The sequence below is a fragment of the Cyrtonyx montezumae genome, unplaced genomic scaffold (genome assembly GCF_038088225.1).
Source record: "Cyrtonyx montezumae isolate F1298 unplaced genomic scaffold, pur_monq_1.0 scaffold_3, whole genome shotgun sequence".
NCBI lineage: Eukaryota > Metazoa > Chordata > Aves > Galliformes > Odontophoridae > Cyrtonyx > Cyrtonyx montezumae.
The window spans coordinates 81,704,228-81,724,754 of record NW_027072034.1 but is presented as its reverse complement, the minus strand read 5'-3'; the positions used below and the strand labels follow the sequence as shown (position 1 = coordinate 81,724,754).

The window sequence follows — 20,527 nt, the reverse complement described above, 5'->3', positions numbered from 1 at the left end:
TATTATAGTTTTGACATTAGATGCAAAGGTTGTAATGGAAATTAATTTTTATGCCAGTGCTAAATTCCTACTTTCTTTCTTTTGCTCCTGCTTTCTTTCTTTACCACTGATAAAGTCTTTCTCTCATCTTCTTCTCTCTGATAAGGCCATGTGAACTGGAAATCCACAGGAAAATATTCATGAATTACATGAGTCTATCATTAACCTCAACTTTACCTGCATATGCTGGTGCAATTATGACAGAGCTTTATTCAGTGCCACTGAAGAGAAGCACGCACGAGGAGTAGTGCTGGTATAGTTATTAGAGGAGTTCAAAGAGCAGGCATTCTTTAGAGGAGCAGGGGCTATATGTGCCCCAGCATATGTCCTCCACCAGCCCCAATGGCTTGCATAAGGAAGGCAGTTTCTGAAGCAGTTCCACTTTTTCCATCCATCTGAAAGTTGTGAGTTACCAGTGCTTTCTTCCTGCAGATCCCCCTACCATCACAGAGTCCAAGAGCAATGAGGCGGCCACAGGACGACAAGCCTTACTCCGCTGCGAGGCATCAGCAGTGCCCACACCTGATTTTGAGTGGTACAGGGATGACACCAGGTAAGGCCATTAGCTCTCCTTTTCCTTTCTCTCCATTTCAGTCCACTCAGTAGGGCATCCTTAGACAATCTACTATCATCCTCAGTTCCTCAAGCAAATTATTCTCTATGAGCCACGTAAGCCGAGATGGTCCCATCAGCCTAGGCAGAGGCAGTGTGGTTAGGACTGGAAAAGGCAGTCCTTCTCTAAACCAGGGATGCTGAATGGAGGGCTAAGGATGGAGCTCCTGCCTTTAAATCAGCAATGGAGCAATTCACATTTAAGACATTAGTAGTGTTTTCTTCCGTCCAGTGTTCATGTATTAAATAGATGTGATACAGATTAAAAAAAAAATAGTGTTGGTCTCCAAGTAGATAACTGAGGTAACTGCAGTGGAGCTGTCTCCTTCTAGGGGAGTTATAAGACTCCCCCATCAGTGGGAGCTGAGCCACCAGGGTTTGCACGTGGGGAGAAAGTGAGAAAAAGGATCTGTTCCTTATACCTGAGCATTTACACTGCATATAGAAGGTGATGTTATTAGTTTAGTTTTTAGGCCAACCCATGTCTGCAGTCTCAAGGGTGGCTTGGCTTTTTTAAAGGCTCACATTAAAACACATAAATTACCTTAAAAAAACACACAGATCGGTGTGTTCCACTAGAAATCTTTGCTCCAAGTACAAACTAGACCTCAGCTGGCCCAGTGTAAGCCTGTGTGGAATAAAAGCTTCCTTCCTTTCCCTCAGCTTTTCTTTCTTCTCCACTGCTTTACCCGTAGCACTTCTCTCTGCTGCACTCCTTTTTCCTTTCATTCCCTCCTCCAGCTTCCCATCAATGCCCTCTCTTTCTTTTCACATCTCTCTGCCTGCCTCCATCCTCACCTGCCAGCTGATCTGCAGGGTGTTGGTTTCCTCCCCAATACACAACAGCCATTGCATTGCGTGCCTCTTCTCCTATCTTCCCAGGATAAACAGTGCCAATGGTCTGGAGATAAAGAGCACGGGGAGCCAGTCTCTGCTGATGGTGGCCAATGTCACTGAGGAGCACTATGGGAACTACACCTGCGTGGCTGCCAACAAGCTGGGAGTCACAAATGCCAGCCTATACCTTTACAGTAAGTATAGAAGAGGGTGAGGGGAGGTACAAGTCACTCTCACAAAGAACCAGACTGTGTTGTGAGCACAGAGGGACGCTGGGCCACAAAGCATTGCTTGCAAACCCCGGCAAACCTATAGCTGGGAACTGACTGCTTCAGACACATACATGTCCATAGTCAGAGTGAAACAAGAACGCAGACAAATTAAAAGGTTAAGGTCAAGCCCTTTGATTGACTTTCTTTGCCAAAGCCATAGTTTGTTAAAATAATCAAAATGTGTTTGTTTTAAGACTGGAACTGAAAACTCCCTCCGAGTGAAAGCCCTTTTAATAATCAGAGAAAAGGCCAAGGCTCGGAGGGGCTGTGACAGCTGAGAAATGACAAGTAATTCAGAGGGGGGGAGAGAACTAGCCACTGAGCCTGAGGAGAACAAGAGAGAGTCAAGAAAAGAGAAATGAGTTTGAAAGCAGGAGAAAATGAGAAGGAAGGAAGTAGGATATGACAGAATGATTTAAGGGGGCATACCTTGGGGAACATGGGGGAAAAGATAATCAGCAGGTGAGATATGAAACAAATTTCTGGGATCTCTTTCTGCTACCTTTCAATTACTGAGTTTTTGTAGTAAACTTATAAGAAGGAAGCTGGGGCCATGCCAAACTCCAGAACAGAATTTCCTTCTGGTTCCGAATTTTGCAGCTGGTTCTGTCCTGACCCTGTGTTAAGCCCTTGCTCCTCTCCTCCCACCCATGCACACATGGGTGTATTCACTATGGTGTATTCAAAACCCAGTTCTGTATTCCAGGCACAAAACTTGGGCTTAGCTTTCACTGCACATTTTTATTGCTGCCAGAAATAGACTGTAGCAGAATGACCCACTCACACAAATGGACCAGAGACCCAGAAGCGACATAGGGTTGTATTCTTCTGCTGATCTCAAACTGAATTAAAACACTCAGGCCATGACCTGCATGACCTTCTAAAGAGAAAAAAGAATAAACTATGTGAATCTGTCTTCATATGAGAGGCAGTCTAGTGTAGTTTCTGCTGTGTGTGGGCAGATTAATCGAAGTATCAAAAAAAAAAAAAAGAAAAAGTGCTTTGATTTGTTTTTTGTTTTTTAGCAGATGCATTGCAGAAGTATAAATCCATGGGCATTCTTTGTTTACCACCCCTGAATTTATTACACTGTAGTCTGAATTCTTGCAGAATTTGGGTGCTTTCTGTGGAATTTTTTTCGTGAAGAATAGATTTATCATAAAAGTAAATATATTTGATTTCCTGCTGCATTTGGTCAGGGAAACAAAGCAAATTTCTACTTTGAAAGTCCTTACACCCTCATCTCGTGACTGTCATGAGACTCAAATGAAATTCTCAGGCAGCAATCTGAAACACAGTTTTCAAGTACTCGAGATCTGTTCTTGCTGATATTAATATAATGCTAAGTTTAGAATCCATTATTTGTGGCTGAATTCTAAATTTGGCCCTCTCTATTGGTTCCTGTTACACAGATGAGCTGAATACATCACTGAAACAAAATATAAGATTAAATCCAATAATGTATGTATGGACACGTGATTTTAGATGGAGGTTGGTTTGCTAGAAAAGCATTTTGCACAACTTGAGAGCTTCACCTCAAAGGATCTCAAAGGATTTGCTAGCAATGAATATTTTAACATTGCAAGTTATTCAGAAATTGGTGAGTGTTATTAGCACCATTTTGCAGTAGGAAACTCAGAAACAGAGTGAAGAAGTGGTTTACCCATGGTCATGAATTCAGTGGCAGAACCTGAATGAAATGAGGGGAGATCTTGCAAAGTTGCCATTATCTATACCAAGAAGAAAGGTGGCAACTGTTAAAGATAACTCGAAGAAGGAAATAAAGTGAGGGTGCTATTTTGGCCTCCTTTTGATGTGTGTGGAGGTAACTTTCCTTCTATCAAGTTGTTGGATTTTGTTCATCGTTTTTACAGTAGAAATTCAAGTGCTATTTATACTGTGAAACACTTGAAAACTTGTGAAGTAGCAACTTCACCAGAGCCAGAAGAATGGAGGTGCAGGAGGTGAGAAAGATTGGATGATTTTCTTCAGTCTGTTTCAAACTTTTGGTTTTGTTGCTTAGTTTATTCCCATTTTCTTCGGCATTTAGTGTTGCAGAGAGAGAAAGCCATTGTGAAAACTGTGTAATATTGTTTCAGGCAGATTCCTGTTGGTATTCCTAAGGTTAAAAAGCCTGGGAAGAGGTGAGTGAAGGGAATCAAGCTTCATAAAGAAGTGGCTCCAGAAACCTACAAGCCCAGCTGAAAAAAATGCAGTACTTATCTCTAAAAAGCTGGAATAGGGGGCAATTCACAATCCTAACTTCAGACCCAAACAGAAAAAAAAATAAGAAAAGCAATGACAGGTTTTTTCAAGGTACAGTAAATACTCAACTACTCAGAATGTTTTTCTTCCACAGAATCCAGGATTTACTTTTTTTTAACTAGAGAGCTCACTTGTAGGGCAACATCCCACCAGGGAGTCAGATGCAGTGAGGGTTCCTCAGTGGCCCATTGCAAAAAAAACCCACACAACAATAAAAAACGGCGGCCAGCAGTGAAAAATCAAGCGGAAAGTTAGTAATGAGGCACTGACAGCTTTGTCTGAGGTGGAGGGCAGATGGGGAGCTAGCAAAATTATGTGAAAGAACTGTTCAGCAACAGAGAAAAATTGGTGTCTTCCATTCCAGGAAGTCTCAGCCTGCACTGAAAAACTCTGAGAGAGACCAAGTGCTTTAGATGTCAACACCATAGTTAGAAGATGCATTAAATTACAAAAGCAGCTTCCTAGAGCTGTATGAATAGATAGCTAGTGATGTTCCATAAAGGATGTAGCAGCACGATTGCCTGCTGTAGGTGGAGAGATTTATACCCCTCGCTCCTGGAGTCTGAGCTTATAGCAACACACAAATGGCTATACTAGGTCAGCCCAAAGGTCTGTCTTACCCAGGGTCCTCTCCCCAACATCAATATGTTAGCAGACATCACACATAGGTACTGTCTGATGATACAGCAGATCTGATAGCTTGCTGCCATCCCCTCCTCCCTCCCTGCTCCTTGCTCCTGCTGCTCTATGCCTCATGCTTTTGTTACTTCCCATACTCTGATAATGGCGGGCCACACACCAAGGCAGCTCAACTTGTGAAAACATAAGGGAGCTTTACCACCTACCCCTCCAAATGCTCCCAGATGTTATCTTTCATTGTACGGTGCTGAGTTAGTTCAGGGAAAGGTTCAAGAAGCACCAGAACCCATGCAGGAGGGAGGGACATGCCCATATCTGTGGTCAGAAGGAGATGGGAGTCAGCACCATGTTGTACAGCATTATTGTGAGCCTGGAGGTGGGTTCAGCTCCAGGGAACAGGGCTGTGAGACCAAGGAAATGGGCAGTAGCATTCCTGAGTGTGAGGGTGACCTGAGAGAGGTCAAGCCAGGCTGCCTCACAGAACAAAGGTGAGAAGCAGCACCACAGCCAAAGGGAAAGGCTTTTTCCCCAAGTATAGGAGAAGAGGACACAGACTTATATGTGTGGATATACGCAACCAAACACATGCACTGGCACACAGACGCAGCTGCAGCACCTGGCACAATCAGACAAGGCAGAGAAAAGCAATGAAACTCCTTCCAGACCAGTTGACTTCTGCCTCCTGCAGAGCCAGCTTATCCCTGAGGATAAAGCAGGAGACGAGAGCACGCTGCTGCACACCCTGATGCAGTCCTGCTGGCTAAACTGTCGCAATTATGGGAGACTGCCACCTCGGCAGGAGCCCTGCTGCATCCTCAGTGCCCTTCAGCAAGAGAGGAAAGCGGAGGTGAAGCAGCACCTGGCAGGGCCCATGCCAGTTAGATACAGGCAGCAGGCAGTATCCACAGGCAGCAGGCAGTATCCCAGCACCTCCTCTTGAGGTGTGTCAGGTATAGTTATCGATTCAGTCCAGCAGTTTTAATCCCAGCAAGAGGCAAGCTCCTCAGATGAGCTGGTGCCTGCCTCTCACCTGCCATTGCTTGTTAGCACCCTGGCACAAGTGCTAGCTGGTGGGCACCCTCTCATACCTGTTCCCATAATACTCTGCCTTGTGCCTGAGCATCTGCTTGTGGTGATGTTTGCTAAGGTTTGGAGGGAAGTCTGAGGCTCTCAGCGCAAGCCCTGTGTTTTCCCAGGGGCTGTCGGTATCAGGGAGACTCGGGAGAGGAAAGGAAGTGGTGAGGGTGACAGTCATATGGAGCGAGGCTGAGACACTGCTAATGAGCCAGGGTGGAGCAATAAAGGCTGCACGCAGCAGGCGAGGGGAACAGAGGGAGAGTCCTTGAATAGAAAGCAGCGTGATAATGAGGCCGTAGTGCTTTGCTTTAACTGCTTGTGCTGTGCAGCCTGCAGCCTGCTGTGCGGGAAGAAGGTAAAGGGGAGTTGAGTTATTTAACCAAACTAAATAACAAGGAAGTCATGTCAGCACAACAGCCTGCTTTCAAAGAACAGTAGTCCCCTGGTGCTGCATAAACACAGAGATCCAGGCTAGCTGTGTATTTTCTACACAAGAGACAATCTCTCCTGTCCCTGCTGTGGACTCCAATGGCCCCACTACTGCCATGAAGGCAGGAGATCTGCAGTGTCACAGATCCCTGTGGGCTCCAGCAAGCCAGATGCTGGCTCCTTGCACCAAGAGTGCTACATAGAGAGCACTGGCTTGCACAGAGCTGGGACTGGGGCGATCAGAGCGACAGTGGACTACCACCATATCCTGCCAAACTGTACGTACATCAGCAGTGATCTTAGCAACAACCTCTCAGGTATATCAGGAGACAAGTCATTGCCTCAGGCCTATTAGCTTTTGCATAGTGACATATTTCTGCAGCTAAATGTCTACTTCCCAGTCAGCCCTTGAGTAGGAGCGTGTCTCAGTCAGCACAAGACATCTTGCTTGCACAAGACAGAGCTTGCTGCTCTGTAGTTGATGAAGAGAGACCCAGTGTAGAGTCAGAGTAGAGTCAGGTCTGGTGGGCTTATCTTCATGATTCTGCTCCTGGCTCTGCCAGCAGATAAGCACTTGACCTTGGGCAGACTGCTTCCTTGCTCTCTGCATCGCCTGCTCTACCTGTAAAATGGAATTAACACTACTCCTAGCCTCAGACTGAGGTCTCTGACTGCCAATTTTTCTTAATGTTTGTGCAATTCTTTTGAGATCCTGGTATGGAGGAAGCAAAGCATGAAGCCAGCAGTGATGTATACCAGAGGCTTGCTGTGACGTAGAACAAGGACACACTGTAAAAACCCTGTAACCAAAACAGCAGGCTCTGCCTGCTGCAAGAGATTGGTGAATGTGCAAAAGCTCTGTTCCTGTAGAAAGGTAAATGCCCAGAAGAAACAGAATGCCATTCAGGATTCACCAGGGTGACCACAACTCCCATACTCAGCTCCTCAGGGGACCTCTGAACTGGACTGGCAAGAAACCCATTGTGGAGAAGGTTCTTTGGAGGCAGTAACTACCCAAGGAAGACCTCTACAACTCAACTTGCTGCCAAAGGCTAGCTTCCAGCCAGAGGTGTAGATAAGAGGACCTATAACATGATGACATGAGTGGTCTCAAAAGTCAGAGGGGAAATGTGGCCCATTCATTTCAATTAACCTCACTGCAGGTGCTTAATCCCTCTTGCTGTGTAGATATTATTTGTTTAGTTTTTCAAATGACTTCTCTCTGACTCCCAGTCACAGGGGATGTTGATGTGTACTAGGTGTGTTGCTAGCAAAATGCTCCGTATATGAAACCCACCCTAGCTCATCTAATTTGGGGATGGACAGCTCCATCAGGTTTGTATCTGCTGCTTGCTTGGTGTGAAAAGTGGCTTTTCTCCTGCATGTTGCTTATTGTTTTTTTTCCCCCCTTAGAACGAGTTTTACCCACACTCCCCAATCCTTTTCCAGGTCAGTATATGTTTTATGTCAAGTAGTTCTCTAGCCGGGTCATTCTCCGTCATCCTGATAAATGCAAAGAGCTAGGGATGGGCACAAGAGTGCAGGACAATAAGGGTTTTCCCCCCTCTTCTACATGCCATTTGTTTTCTTCTGCTCACCTCTCTCATCATTCCCTTTCCCCTCTCCCATTTCAGGAAACCAATCAGCTAAAAAGCAACAACCTTTTCCCAAGCTTTGATCCATGACTGCATGTTTTCATCCAGGTCTGGACAGTCTTCACCGGGGATCAGTTTGTCTACAGACTGACTCCTTCATATATACTCTCCTTCCACACAGATCCTGATTTGGATCGAAAGCATAAGGAGACCTAAAATTTTGCAGAGATTGTGGAGGGGATAAGTGAGAAGCTAAAAATTAAATTGCTGCCAGGAGATTTTGTCACTCAAGTTGTGCAAACTATTCCCAGTGACACGCCTTTTTTTCTTATTCCTCTATCATGCACCCCTAAATCTGTCCTGTAGCACTGCATCTGTGGCAGACAGAATGAAAAGAAGGGCAAGGTAAAAGCATATACTACAGTAAAGTGTTATGGACTGGTTTGTTCCAAATAGAGAAGGTATGAAGGCAAAAAAAAGCCTGAGTATTATTCCTGCCCTTGCTGCGTGGTGCCCAAGCCTCCCTCAGGTACAAGCAGCATGGCCCAGACATGCACATGATGTTTGGGGTTGGATGTGATCCTGAAGTAGTGTAAAAGCACAGAAAGTCAGCACTTTCAGAAATCAGGCTGTTTCCAGGTGCTTGAAACTAAATCACCAATAAGGCAGCCGGTCCCCTCACTCATGTTAACATTTTGGCCTAGAGCTTCTTAGTATCTTTGTTTCAGTGCCATATGGAGATATACTCAGCTCATGGGATGCTCTGAGGCCTCAATAGTTAATGTCTATGTAGAGCTTGGAGGTAGAGTGTTATTATGAACCCATGTTGTGTTGTAAAAGGGCACCTGCCCAAGTAAAGCACCTGCAGGTACTCCCATGGAAAGAACAATAATTGCTGGGTGTTACATCAGCTCCATTTAACAACTCCGTGTTTTCAAATCAAGCTCTGCTCTTGGCAACTTATTCAGGCTCAGGATGTAGTCACAATTACCTTTTTAAAAGGCAAATCCACAAATACAATTAAAGAAAAGTACCTAAAAAAGGAGGAGAAAAAAAAAAAAAAAGAAATCAAGCTACCATTAAAATGAAATCCCAGAGAGTGATGTGTAAATAACATTCAAGAAGCTGAAGAAAGGAGTAAAGTAAGCCGTTGGGAATGTAGCATGGCAAAATAAATCCAATTAAACACCATTATCATATGTATTGCAAATGAAAGGTATGCTTGGATATGAAATTAAAGTTGCTGAGGCTGTTTGGGATGTAAGGTATTGAGGAGTTTTCCAATTTTGCGTCTTCTCTTTTAAGCAGAATTTTCGATTACAAATATTTTTGTCTGATGGAAAACCTAGGGCTCTTTCTTTTTATGATTATTTTTATTATATATCCTTAAATTCCACAGACAGGCACTGTTAATTCTTTTCATAGCCAGCCCTGTTTACTGCTGGGTTTGAATTAGTAGTCCATTAAGGTAAATGATAAAGCAAAAACCGCAAGTGATTTCCAACCAGATTTCCATATCAAATGCCCCTCCTAATCAAGCTGCCAACACCACCGTGCAGAGCTTTAGCCTATCCTTTAAAACACCTCCCCCTCTGCCTTTGAAGTTGTCATTTCTTTCTTTTGCTGATCCCTGAGACCATCTTGAAGGACATCCCAGTGTGACATCACTTCTGTGAGGAGTCTTCAGGAGTTTGTGATGCCAAGTGCTGGAATAACTCCAGTGACCCTGGACATGTTAATAGGATTTCGCAGAGGGAGAAAATAGAATTTAAATAATCATATGGTTTCTGAAAACTCATACCAGCTTCTGTAATGTGAGCATTCGGCACAGATATTGGTACTTATCTCAACATTTGCTTTTACTTTGCTGTTCACCTTCAAAGAAACCATAGGTGTAAAATTGCCTTGTTAGACCTTTTTCTCCCAATGAGTTTGTGTTCTGAGGTGGTGTCTTCAGCTCTCAAACAAGCCTCTTCTCAGTGACCAAAATCACATCCTCCTCCTTCTTCCCCTCTTCATTTCCATTTCTCTTCAGCCTCAGTAACACTTCCCTGGCCTGTAGGGCTTTGAGCATTAATTTAAAAGGAAGGTGTTTTGAGATGAAGAGCACTGTACTCATTGTAAGCGTTGCTATCATTAGCGAGCTGCTGTGGAAACATCTTGCTCTGAGGCAGACTGGAGACTCAGAAGAGGCCCATTCAGCTAAACACGAGGAACTTGAATTTGATGAGACTGTACCCCGGAAAGCTGGTAGAGCTGAACTCATTCAGCTCTCAACTGACTTATCCCTGGAAAAATTTCCAGCTTTCCTGATTTTGCAGCAGGGCACTCAGAATGCCCTGAAAAGTCTTGCAGGGTGGTGTTACCTAATCACATTCTCCTGTCCTCATTGTAACTTTGCTTTGTGATGGGACCTTAGTGCATCCTCAGGTTGTTTTCAGAAGAGATTCTCTTCTGAAAAGGGAGAATTTTCTCATTCTTCATCGCGCTTGTCAAGGACAGGGCAAGTGGGATCTGTTGAACCTCAAAAGAGTCTTATCACTGTAACAATGCTAGCTCTGTCTCCATCCTGCATTGTCCCTTGCCCTCAGCCATAAAGACTCACTCCCCTGTGATTAACACTGAAACTCATCTTCACTGTGGCTTATCCAGACTGACAGGCTTCAAAACCCATGATTCTTCCTGTCAGGAGATCCATGATGAAGACTGACCACAGAATAACCAGGAACTTTTTCAGCAGGATCAGCTTGAACCTTGAGAGCTCTGTGGGGTGATGCTACGTTGCCCAGAGACAAGCATCCAGGCCACTCATTGGGGCCTGGTCTGACACAAGTCAAGTCACAGTCATCAACAGAACAATAAAACATTTATAGCAATAGTGTTAGCAATTAGTGGAGAGGGGAGGGAAACAGAGAATGAGCAGTCGTGTGTTTCTGCCAAAATGTATGCTGATCGGAGAATGACCCCATACAACTGTAGATTGTAGCTAGTCTCCATTTAGCTGTAGCCCGTGTAGCTTGTGCTGTCACTAATGCCTTCATTGGGTGGGTGGGAGATGGGAGAATGGAGAAAAGAGATGTTCATTTGGGTCTGATGACCAGAGCGGGAAACAGAGAGCATCTATGTAATATCCTCTCAGTCCTATTCTCCCCCCATGGAAGTCCTAGCTGTGGAGAAAAGAGAGTTCATCTGTTGCAGTGATCTCCTCCACCCATTGCTGCTCCCCTTTTGCTTCCTCCCGTGCCTGGCCCTGTCAGTCCTGCTAAGCAGGCAGCTCTCACATGAGCTGGGTGTCTTTGTTTTGGCAAAAGGACGAACATCTGAACATTCTAAAGCTTAGAAGTGAAGCATGGGGGAATACATCAGAGATTACAAACTGTAAAGGGTTAACAACTTATTTGCAGTGGATTTGCCAACTAGGCAGTGATGTGAGTCCTGAGAAACCAGTCCTCCCCGTACAATGTGGCTGGTTAAAAATCCCATCTGTCTCAAGTCTTATTCATTGAAGCCAGAACTTGCTCTCTCATTTCCAAGAAATGCTCATTGAAAAACCAAGCCTTGGCAGTCTCTGAACCGTAGTAGTTGGTAGAGCTGAGAAAAACACAGGATAAACAAAGGCCAAAATAGCCAATCTTGTGCTATCATCATCTTGACATAGAAATTACCAGCAGACAGTTATAGGGCCCAAGCATAGGAAGGAATTGGCACCTGATAATGGATAGCCAGCACAACTCAGGGCTCGCCTTGCTTTCTGCTGGTGGTACCCAGCCAGATTTTCCCCAAAGCCCATTGCAGAAGGGGACATCTCTGCAGGGTGGATCATGCAAGCCAAGCTTCTCTCGTTGCTAAAGGTCAATGTCCATGCCTGCCAGGTCTGCAAGCACTGTAGTGGGTGCCAAGCATGCTGGGGCTTCATGCCAAGGGAACTGAAGAAAAAGGGCAAAAGCAGAAGGCTGTGGATTAATTGTTTTTTGCTATTTCATAACTACCATCCAAGCAGTGGCATTGTGTCTTATTTTGACCATGTATTTAAAAGTGAATAATATCAAAGTCGAAGGTGATGATAGTGCCTTCCAAAAGGGCTTGTAGGATTGTAGCTGGAAACAAACAAACAAACATCTTAGAGAAAAGAGAAATGCCAAGAGTTATTTCTATTGCTACTAATACTAACGTTGCTTGGTGGGCTTTTCTGGAGAGCAACAAGCAGTTTCTGTTTGCTGAGGTTGTTAAAAAAAACAACAACATTTGTCTTCTTCCCAAAAATTGCAAAGAAAAAAACCCAGCTTTTGTAAAGAAGAAAGAGACACAGGGGAGAGAGAGAGTAATAGCTTTATTGCTTGATCTGTTTCTGTACTTTTTGTTCATTAATTTTAATTTAGATTGATTTATTCCAGAATGAGCCCTGGATTGCATATATTTGCATAACCCTCTCTGGTAGTAATGCTATGGAGAATCCAGCAAGTGAGAAGAAGTAGAAGCAGAGGGTAGGAACAGAGACTGCAAGTCCCAGAAAGGTATTCCTCAGAGCTGGGCACTACACTGGGACGGTGAAGCCATTTCAAGGTCTGTTTAGCCACAGGTATGGCTTTGCATGCATGCAGAACAGCCCTGCAAAGCAGGGGTCAGGGCTCAGCAGTCAGGAGGGAGAGTGGGGGCTGGGTGAAAGCAGTGAGGGAGAAATCACACAACTGCGCTGGAGAGATTAGAAACAAACCACAGAAAAAAAAAGTGCCATGGAAAATCAGTTGTCCAGCAGGGACACTGATAGCATCAGAGCTGTAGCATGGACAGATTACCCTGCAGAGCAGAGCTCAGGCAGGCCATAACCCTCCTGAGGCAGATGTCCCCTGCCTGGAGGACACTCATAACCTGATACCATCTGTATGTTAGATGAGTTTCTGAAGCTACCAGCTGGATGTTCCTCTGCAGGGATGGTGAGACCGACTTCTACCCGCTGCACAGTGTACCTAAATCCCCACTCTGTTTCTGTCTTGGTGAGCTGTCAGCTGAGCTGATTGGGACCAAAGCGTGGAGGGCAGCAAGAAGGAGGAAGATCAGCCATTACTGTCTTGATTTAATCCTTAAGCACACACAAAAATTCCTCCCTCCCCCTTGAGAATATGGCCAAAGAGTAACCCCCACCTTCATCATCCTCCTCTCTCCCTCACCTCCATTTCCTCTATAACCACTCAAGAATTTGCCTAACAAATTGGGCTCCCCTCTGGTTGTTGTCCCAAGTGAACAGTCTCTCCATTCACTAACCCATGACGGTAAGTCGGTTTGGGAAGTGGCAGGTTTATCTTCTCAGCTCAGGCACTGCACCGGGCCTGCTTGCAAACCAGTTGCCATTCAGTGTCTGCTCTGCTGTTGATAAAGCACATTACACATGGCTGGGCTTGCATGATTAATACAGCTGTCTAAGCGCTCTCTCTAAAAACAAAAACAACCGGGAGAAGGGAGGTGGGGGATTTGGGAGGGAGGGGGTGCACAGGGGAAAAAAAAAAACTCAACAACATTCCAAAGAAATCAGGCTTGCAGAAAAAGCAGAGTTCTCCTGGCGGGCCTGCCCCTGCCATGGGCGAGGAGGTCTGTCAGCAGAGAATCCCAGCAGAAGGGAGAAGCTTAGCAGCAAGGCAAGCAAAAGAGGAATGCATTGGCCCTTCCTCAGCATCACCTGCATGTCCCTCCGCAATGTGGATGCATGGGCAGGAGCAAGGCTGTGGGGAAGGATGGGCTGTGACCAGCACAGCCAGGCTGCCTCCTCGGTAGGTGTTACAGAAATGCATGCTTGCTGGTGGGTCAGTATACACCTGACATGTACTTCATGCTTGGTGGTGCATCCTACTTTCTTCTCCAGCATTACCCATGCATTAGAGCCCTGCTTGCACTGTTAGAATGTTGAAGTGACCAGGAGTCAACATACACGTACACAAACACATGTCCTTACTTTGATGCAAACTACAAATAGCATGAAAGTATATTTACTTAGGTGTCTCCAAAGGTGTACCCCAGCCTATGGGCCTGCCTTAACTCTCATGCCTTTGAGAGCTCTCGTGTTTGCTGATCACTGAGAAATGCCTTCAAAAGATCTCAAGGGCAGGTCAGGGGCACCATGCTGCAGGCACTGGAGGAGAAGGGTAGGAGGGGCAGAGACCGTGGTACAGCTGGTTATCTCGCATGCTGGTCACTCCCCAGCCCAACCTGGTTCTCTTTCTGCTCCAATCTCCATTCCAGGTACCCCTCAATGTGTCCCTCCCTCTTAATTTCTGTTCACAACCTCTCCAGTCTTTCCCATGCCAAGTATCCAGCAAAGCTTGCTGAAAACAGTAGCGAGGATGAAGTGAGTAAACAGACACACATAAATCTGATGAAAACATTAATTTTTCAAGAGGTTCCAGAGCTTCCCATTAGCAAATCTGTGTGTGCTCTTGTTGAGAGGAGCTATGCTCTTTGTTCCCTAATGAGAAACCAAACCATCATTGCTGCTGGTCTGCTGTGCCTTACACAGGTGCTTGAGATGTGAGCAGAGATTTTCCTATTTTAGGAAAAAAAAAAGCCAAGAAGGTTTAGATGATCCCCCCAAAAGGCTATGCTATGTTTTTTTTAGATGTTTTGCTTGTAGGATGGAAGTTCTCAATGAGTCATTCAAAGACAAGGGAGTTTTTTAAGTAACTGATTTTGTATCAGTAATTTGCTAGGTTTTTGTTGGTTTTGCTTTTTTTTTTTTTTTTTGTATTTATTTTTAAATCATCTTTTACAACTGCCAGGAGAACAGAGAGGGTGGATGACAGTTCTTAGCTGTGAGAACTTTCTGACTGATATATCCAGGATAGATCTGGTAATGAAAGATCTTTGTAACCTTGAAACACAGGTGGTCTTCCAGATACCACTGGCATTACTGATCAGGGCAGCAGTTCATTGCAGACCAGCAACTACTGTGAGCCAACTATAGGATAAATGGTGTAAGCAGCCATCTCCTGCTCAGAGCGACACTGAGAAATACAATTTCAGACCTCAGAGAAGGATGGGTGAGCTACAGTACAGAATGAATCTTCACCATGACATGAGGAATGATAGATGAGTACTTAGTGCACCATGAATGAGCTCCAAAACATGGGAAAGAACTGTTCAGTGCTTAAAAAACCATGAGCAAATTCTGACATACATTAAACAGTGTGCTAAGATTGATAGACACCAGAGACATTTCCTTAATCTTACTGGAGAGCCGCTGCAGGGCATCCTCTATCGTTTACACGGTGGTACTTCTGCCTTTAGAAGAGAGAGTCTATTGCCAGTGCAGTTAGAGTCAAAGTGTAATTACAGGAACAGAACCCCACAGATAATAACTGATAGTGAGAATGGGGTAAAGCAGGTAATGAGCGAAATAGTTTCAACATTAAGAGCACGGAGTGAATAAGCATGTCATCTTCTCAAAGTAGAGGGGGACAGACAGAAAACTAGGAAGAAGAAAGCCCCAAATGAACCCTAGTAAGTAGAAGCTGCTAATCCCTAAAGCCTCAGAGTAGAGTGCAAAGCCTTGGAAGAAAGAAATTAATAACTTTCAAAGTATGACCTTGAAAATGGAATTAACAGTATTCCTCCCTTTTAAGCCTTCATGATAATAAAGATTTCATCTTCTGAAGCCCTGGCAAGAGAGTCAACAGAGTAGAAAAATGAGTTCCTGCATAGGAGCTGGCAAGTGCCCCTATGGTGCCTATCCACTTTACCTTCTTAGAGCATTTTTCATTCCTCCCTCCTTTTTGGTCCTCTTATTTGCTCACAAAGCCACTGTCCAGAGTTTGCTATAAGTAAAGTTAAACCTATCAGTAGCACCAGAGCCTGTCAGGATGGAGAGCAGCTTGAAAAACAGCTCGTGGCTCCACTTGCTTTACCATCACTCCTTCTTTCCCATCACAGAGAAGTCCTTCTAGGCCATCCCATGTCTTCTCCTGGCCTCACTTTCTTTCAGTAAGAAACTGGTGGGGCCTGATTGTCATCTTGCACAGCATTTTATCTCACCTTCTTTGAGAAGATACCAGGGGCAGAGTCTCCAAAGCTAGGAAGGAGCTTGTTGGAACTTCTCTGTGGGTTCTCCTCTATGAGCCCTACAAGCTTACCAAGCCCTAGAATCTTGCTAATGTAAATAAGACAAAAACTGGGCACCCACTGTCTCTTTTCATGTTTCCATTTTGGTTTGTTCAGGTGATGGGACCTGGGAGCCAGTGGGAAATTCCAGACTGGTGAATGTGAATGTGAAAAACATGGAGACAGCTGGGTGATGTTGTCCCTCTTAACAGACAAGAATGTGTCTGTTCCCTGCTTGTATCTCGAAGATCCCTTCTTAGAGTCTGTGTTGGGAAATCTGAAAGTCATAGCCTGCATTTCTGATGGTGGTGATGCTACTGCTTACAGCCCGTGTACAGCCAAGGAGGCTTGTGGCTTTGCCTGCAGGTCCGGGCTGGTCAGTCTGTTCAGCAAGGGTTATAGGGCATGACAGGTCCTCCTCCACAGCAGTGTACATCTCCTTGTACAGTGCTGCCAGAGGTGCTGTCATTAGGAAAGGTATTAATGCAGACCATGGGTGTTTTTTTTTCCCTTTGTCTTTTCGCTTCCTTCGACTGCCACCTGGTGGGAATAACCGCACATTGCTCAGGGCGCTGTCAGCCCCGGCCCTACAGCGGCTTTTCCTACACCTTTGAGGCGATGCCGTCCTCCTCTCTGTGTTCCTCCCCTCCTTGTGTGGCCAGACCCCAAACAGATACCTTTTAAACAGCGACACAAGCATCCCCCCATCCAGTCCTTCCCTCCGCTAGCACGTTGCTTGGCCTGGCCGTCCTGTGGTGTGCAGGAGAGGCTGCAGAGAGAGGAGTGACTTTTCAGCCTGAGGCTTTCTCTTAGTTCCAGCGTCCTGAAGTCACGGTGAAAGGTGGCATCCAATGTAATGCAGGGTCACTATTTACTGCTGGCAGCCGACTCCCTACAAGCTGAGGGAGGCTGTGGATGTTGAGGTCAAGGAGTCTAGAAGTGCCCTATCCCTGGAAGTGTTTGAGGCCAGGTTGGATGGGACCCTGGGCACCCTGAGCTGGTGGGTGACTGCCCTGCCCACAGCACGGGGCTGGAACTGGGTGGGCTTTAAGGTCCCGTCCAACCCAAGCCGTGCTATGGCACTATGATAAGTGTCTGGGCAAGGCCATGGAAGAACCAAATCACCCAGTTTGGGAACTTTCTGCTGCCCTGTTAGTGCCTATGGTGCAATAAGCAGGGGGGGAGGGTCAGGCAGTGTGCGCAGTGCTGATGAGGTTGCCTCAGGCCCTGGCATGGCACAGGTGGCTGAAGGCAGCAGTCTGCCCTGCTGCACACCTCACCATCTGCAGCACGGAAGGAAAATGCAGTGGTTTTGCCCTCTGTTCCTTCCAGATGTGGTTGACGTGGCTGGCCATTCGGGTTCTGGGGTCCCTTGGGGCTATGCTTATGAAACACTGCCAGGTAAAGGTATTAACTCTTCATCGTTACAAGCCCGATTTCCTTGGCTACAATGGGAGGAACCCTCCTGAATGTTACTGCATGATCATAACCGTAGAGGTGCTGCTTGATCGCGGGGAGCTGTCAGCCCAGGAGCTGGGCTGGCTGGCACACTCCCGGAGCCAGGCTCGGGGTAACCGGGACGGGGCAGGCAGGCACCGAAGCTTCATCCCTTTGCCCTGGGGTCGAGGTTGCCCCATGCCCGGCGTTGGACCCGGGATGCTCAGACATGCAGAGGGCACCAGGGGGCGACGGAGACCGCGCTGTGTCCCTGCTTGCCGCAATTCATCCCCGTGCTTCTGTTCCCAGAAATCGAGAGGGTCGTGTGGTTGGGCATGAGCCGGCCCTCATAGGTACACTCTGAACCTATATGCACTCTATAGAAAAGTGGTGAGTAGGGGTCTGGTGGCCGTTTATGTGTGTGTTACGAATGGTATTTCAGATAGAAAAATAGTATTTTAGCCACTCAGTGAAAATGCGATGGCAAAAGGCAGTTTGTGGGCAACATGCCTTGCCTGGTGAGTTATTGGTTATTTGGTGGGTCACATTTTGTGACTTACTCACTGCCAAAATGAGGTGCAAACAGTCCCAGAAAGTCATTCCTCCCAAGTTATTTCATCATGAAAGATGTAGTCTCTGACACAGGTCTGGTAAGTGCAGCAACTAAGCTCATTCCTGAATTTTTTGGGGAAATAGGATCTTACCATCTAAACAAGGAGGGAAACTATGTTGTAGGTTTTGTGTGACAAACTGCAGATGAGCAAGGAATACCTGAAAAAGGAAGCCAGAATACAAATTTTCCACGTAATTCAACACATACCTACCTAATGATGAAAGAACAGAATTGGGGCGCAGCTGATCTAAAATGCAAAAGGCTATTTTAGAAAGAAATGCAACATTTGCAAATGTCACAGAATATACGGGCTCTGGGGACATCCTTTGTGGAGGGGCTGCCCGGTTGTCATCATCAGACAGACCTCCTCAGCGCCCTGTGCTCCTGCAGCAGAGAGGAGCTCTTCATCAGACTGCAGGCTGAGATGGAGCAACACATATATATATATAATATAATAATTATTTATTTATATTTATTTATTTATGCACCCCTCCATTAGAAATAGCTCTTCTTGCCAGTAAGGGTATCTTCCTCCACAGTAGGATCAGCCCTTAACACAGACTCATTTCCACTTCCACTCTTCAGCATCTTATTGTATAAAATGCTGTGGGTACATGTACACACACACACAGCTATACGCACACATATAAATGATGTTGAGCACGCCTTTATGAAACCACAGCCATGCACACAGTGCTGCCTCACTAGAAAGAAGAGTCTGCCGAGGCTTGTCATTGCAGGGTGAATTTAAAACAGCATCACTGCTTTTAAAGTCATCCAGGAAAGGAAACCCGTCAAGGAGAGGATGGATGTGAAGATGTCAGGAGTGTTTGCACTTAATATTCCTGGAGCGAGCCTGTGTTATTTGTTGCTGCAGCACAGCTCTCTTCCCTGCCGCCTCTGGCAGACCCGTATGCACACACAAAGATTCATTTTCCACCCTTGCCAAAAATCCTGGTTTCGCCCCTTAGGTGCCATGCTCTCCTCCACCCTGAATAAGGAATGATGATGGGGAAGTCCTTGGGATAGGGGCTTGATTGATCGGACCAGTGCGCTGCATCGGCCTCTGCAGAGCTGGTGTCTTGCTGCCAAAGAAGCATAGAAAGATGATAGAATCATAGAATGATTGAGTTGAAAGGGATCTTAATGCCCATCCAGTTCCAGCCCCCCTGCTACGAGCAGGGACACTTCCCACTGGATCAGCTGCCCAGGGCCCCATCCAGACTGGCTTTGAACACCAGCACTTACCAGCATGCGCAATTACACCTAAGGGTCACCGCGGGGATGGGGACAGAGCAGGGGATGCCGTGCTGTGAAGGTTCAGGTGGTGCTGGTGGCCTTGGATTGAAGCCTTCCGCTCAGTCCAGGCCTCATTCCTGCAGGCTGGGTGTCACACAGGGATAGAGTGCCAGAGTTGTGCCCTGCTGGAGCCCTGTGTCCCCGAGCCACGTGTGATGTTGTCCTCTTTTCTCTTCCCTTCTCGCACCCTGCAGGACCCGGCACGGGGAGAGTAGACAATGGCTCCGTGAGCTTGGCCGTCCCACTGTGGCTGTTGGCAGCGTCCCTGCTCTGCCTACTCAGCAAGTGTTAATACAAATCAAAATTAAAAATAATAATAATAATAATAATAATTAAAAAAAACAACACGACAACAACAACAACAATGATGACAACACACAAAAACAAAACACATTATACAGGAGACAGAGCGAAAAGAGGAGAGAGAGAAAAAAGAGGGGGAGAGAGAAGAAGCGAGAGGACTGATTCTACCACAGCAGCTTCTGCCTGTTCAGGAGCAAAGAGGGGGGAGAGGAACAATCACAGCAGGACCACTCAGCACCACTTACCTGATTTCCAACCGCCAGCCGTCACAGCACCGACCTCACAAGGCGAGGGGCAAATGGGGCACCCACAGGGCCCATGGCGCCCGAGGATGCTGCGCTGCAGCTGCACCGATGACACCCGCTGAGCAAATGGAATGGAAGATCCCTTTTCTCTCCTCCTTGCTGTTTTCCATACTCCTCACCTGCCTTCCTCCCTCCCTCCCTTCTCTTTCTTTCTTTCGTGGAAAGAGATCTTTGCTTCGGTGTCTATAGCCACTTAACTTTTTGGATGCCCTTGGTCATTTTTGTGAGCCGATGCTCAGGCACTTCATACTTTTGGGAAAAAAAAAAAGGGAGAAAAAAAAAAGAAAAAAAAATCGAACAGAGCAAGTTATCAAAGCTCTCTGCACACTGGTGTCCTATGAAGAACCCCTTCCTCTCTTCATGTCATCCCATGCTCCTGTGCACTTTGCTAAATGCCTTCTGTCCTGCACCCTCCCCCACGCAACATCCCGCTCTGGCCTGAAGGAAAGCTGCGTCCCTCCAACCCAGCCTGCACTTTTATTTGCTTTTTTGATCCTGTCCCTCTCAATTTGTCCAAGTGTCTTTCTCCAGTGTGTGCCTGCGTGCGTGCGTGCATGCGTGTGTGTGGCCCTCGCGCTCTGTCTTCTCTTTCTCTCTTTCTCCTACTCTCTCCAAGCATGCCGAAGGAACAGTCCATGTGTACATATGCCCATCCCGCTGTAGATAATGTCCTGCCTTGTCAGTGTGAGACCCCATGCTGAGAGATCGCTCAGGCTGAGA

At 46.1% G+C, this 20,527-nt stretch overlaps 1 protein-coding gene across 3 annotated transcripts in view; it reads left to right on the top strand.

Moving 5' to 3' along the window:
- The window catches only part of LSAMP (limbic system associated membrane protein), a 933,774-nt gene extending 913,972 nt beyond the window's left edge, over positions 1–19,802 (top strand). For 2 of the 3 annotated variants that reach the window (XM_065742082.1, XM_065742080.1), the window contains 4 exons: positions 472–592; positions 1,534–1,682; positions 7,584–7,619; positions 19,394–19,802. In XM_065742082.1, the coding sequence (XP_065598154.1) occupies positions 472–592; positions 1,534–1,682; positions 7,584–7,619; positions 19,394–19,491 (404 nt within the window). In that variant the 3' untranslated portion in view covers positions 19,492–19,802. The remainder of the gene's footprint in view (positions 1–471; positions 593–1,533; positions 1,683–7,583; positions 7,620–19,393) is intronic. The other variant, XM_065742083.1, reaches the window with a different exon arrangement.
- The last annotated feature ends 725 nt before the right edge of the window (positions 19,803–20,527 follow it).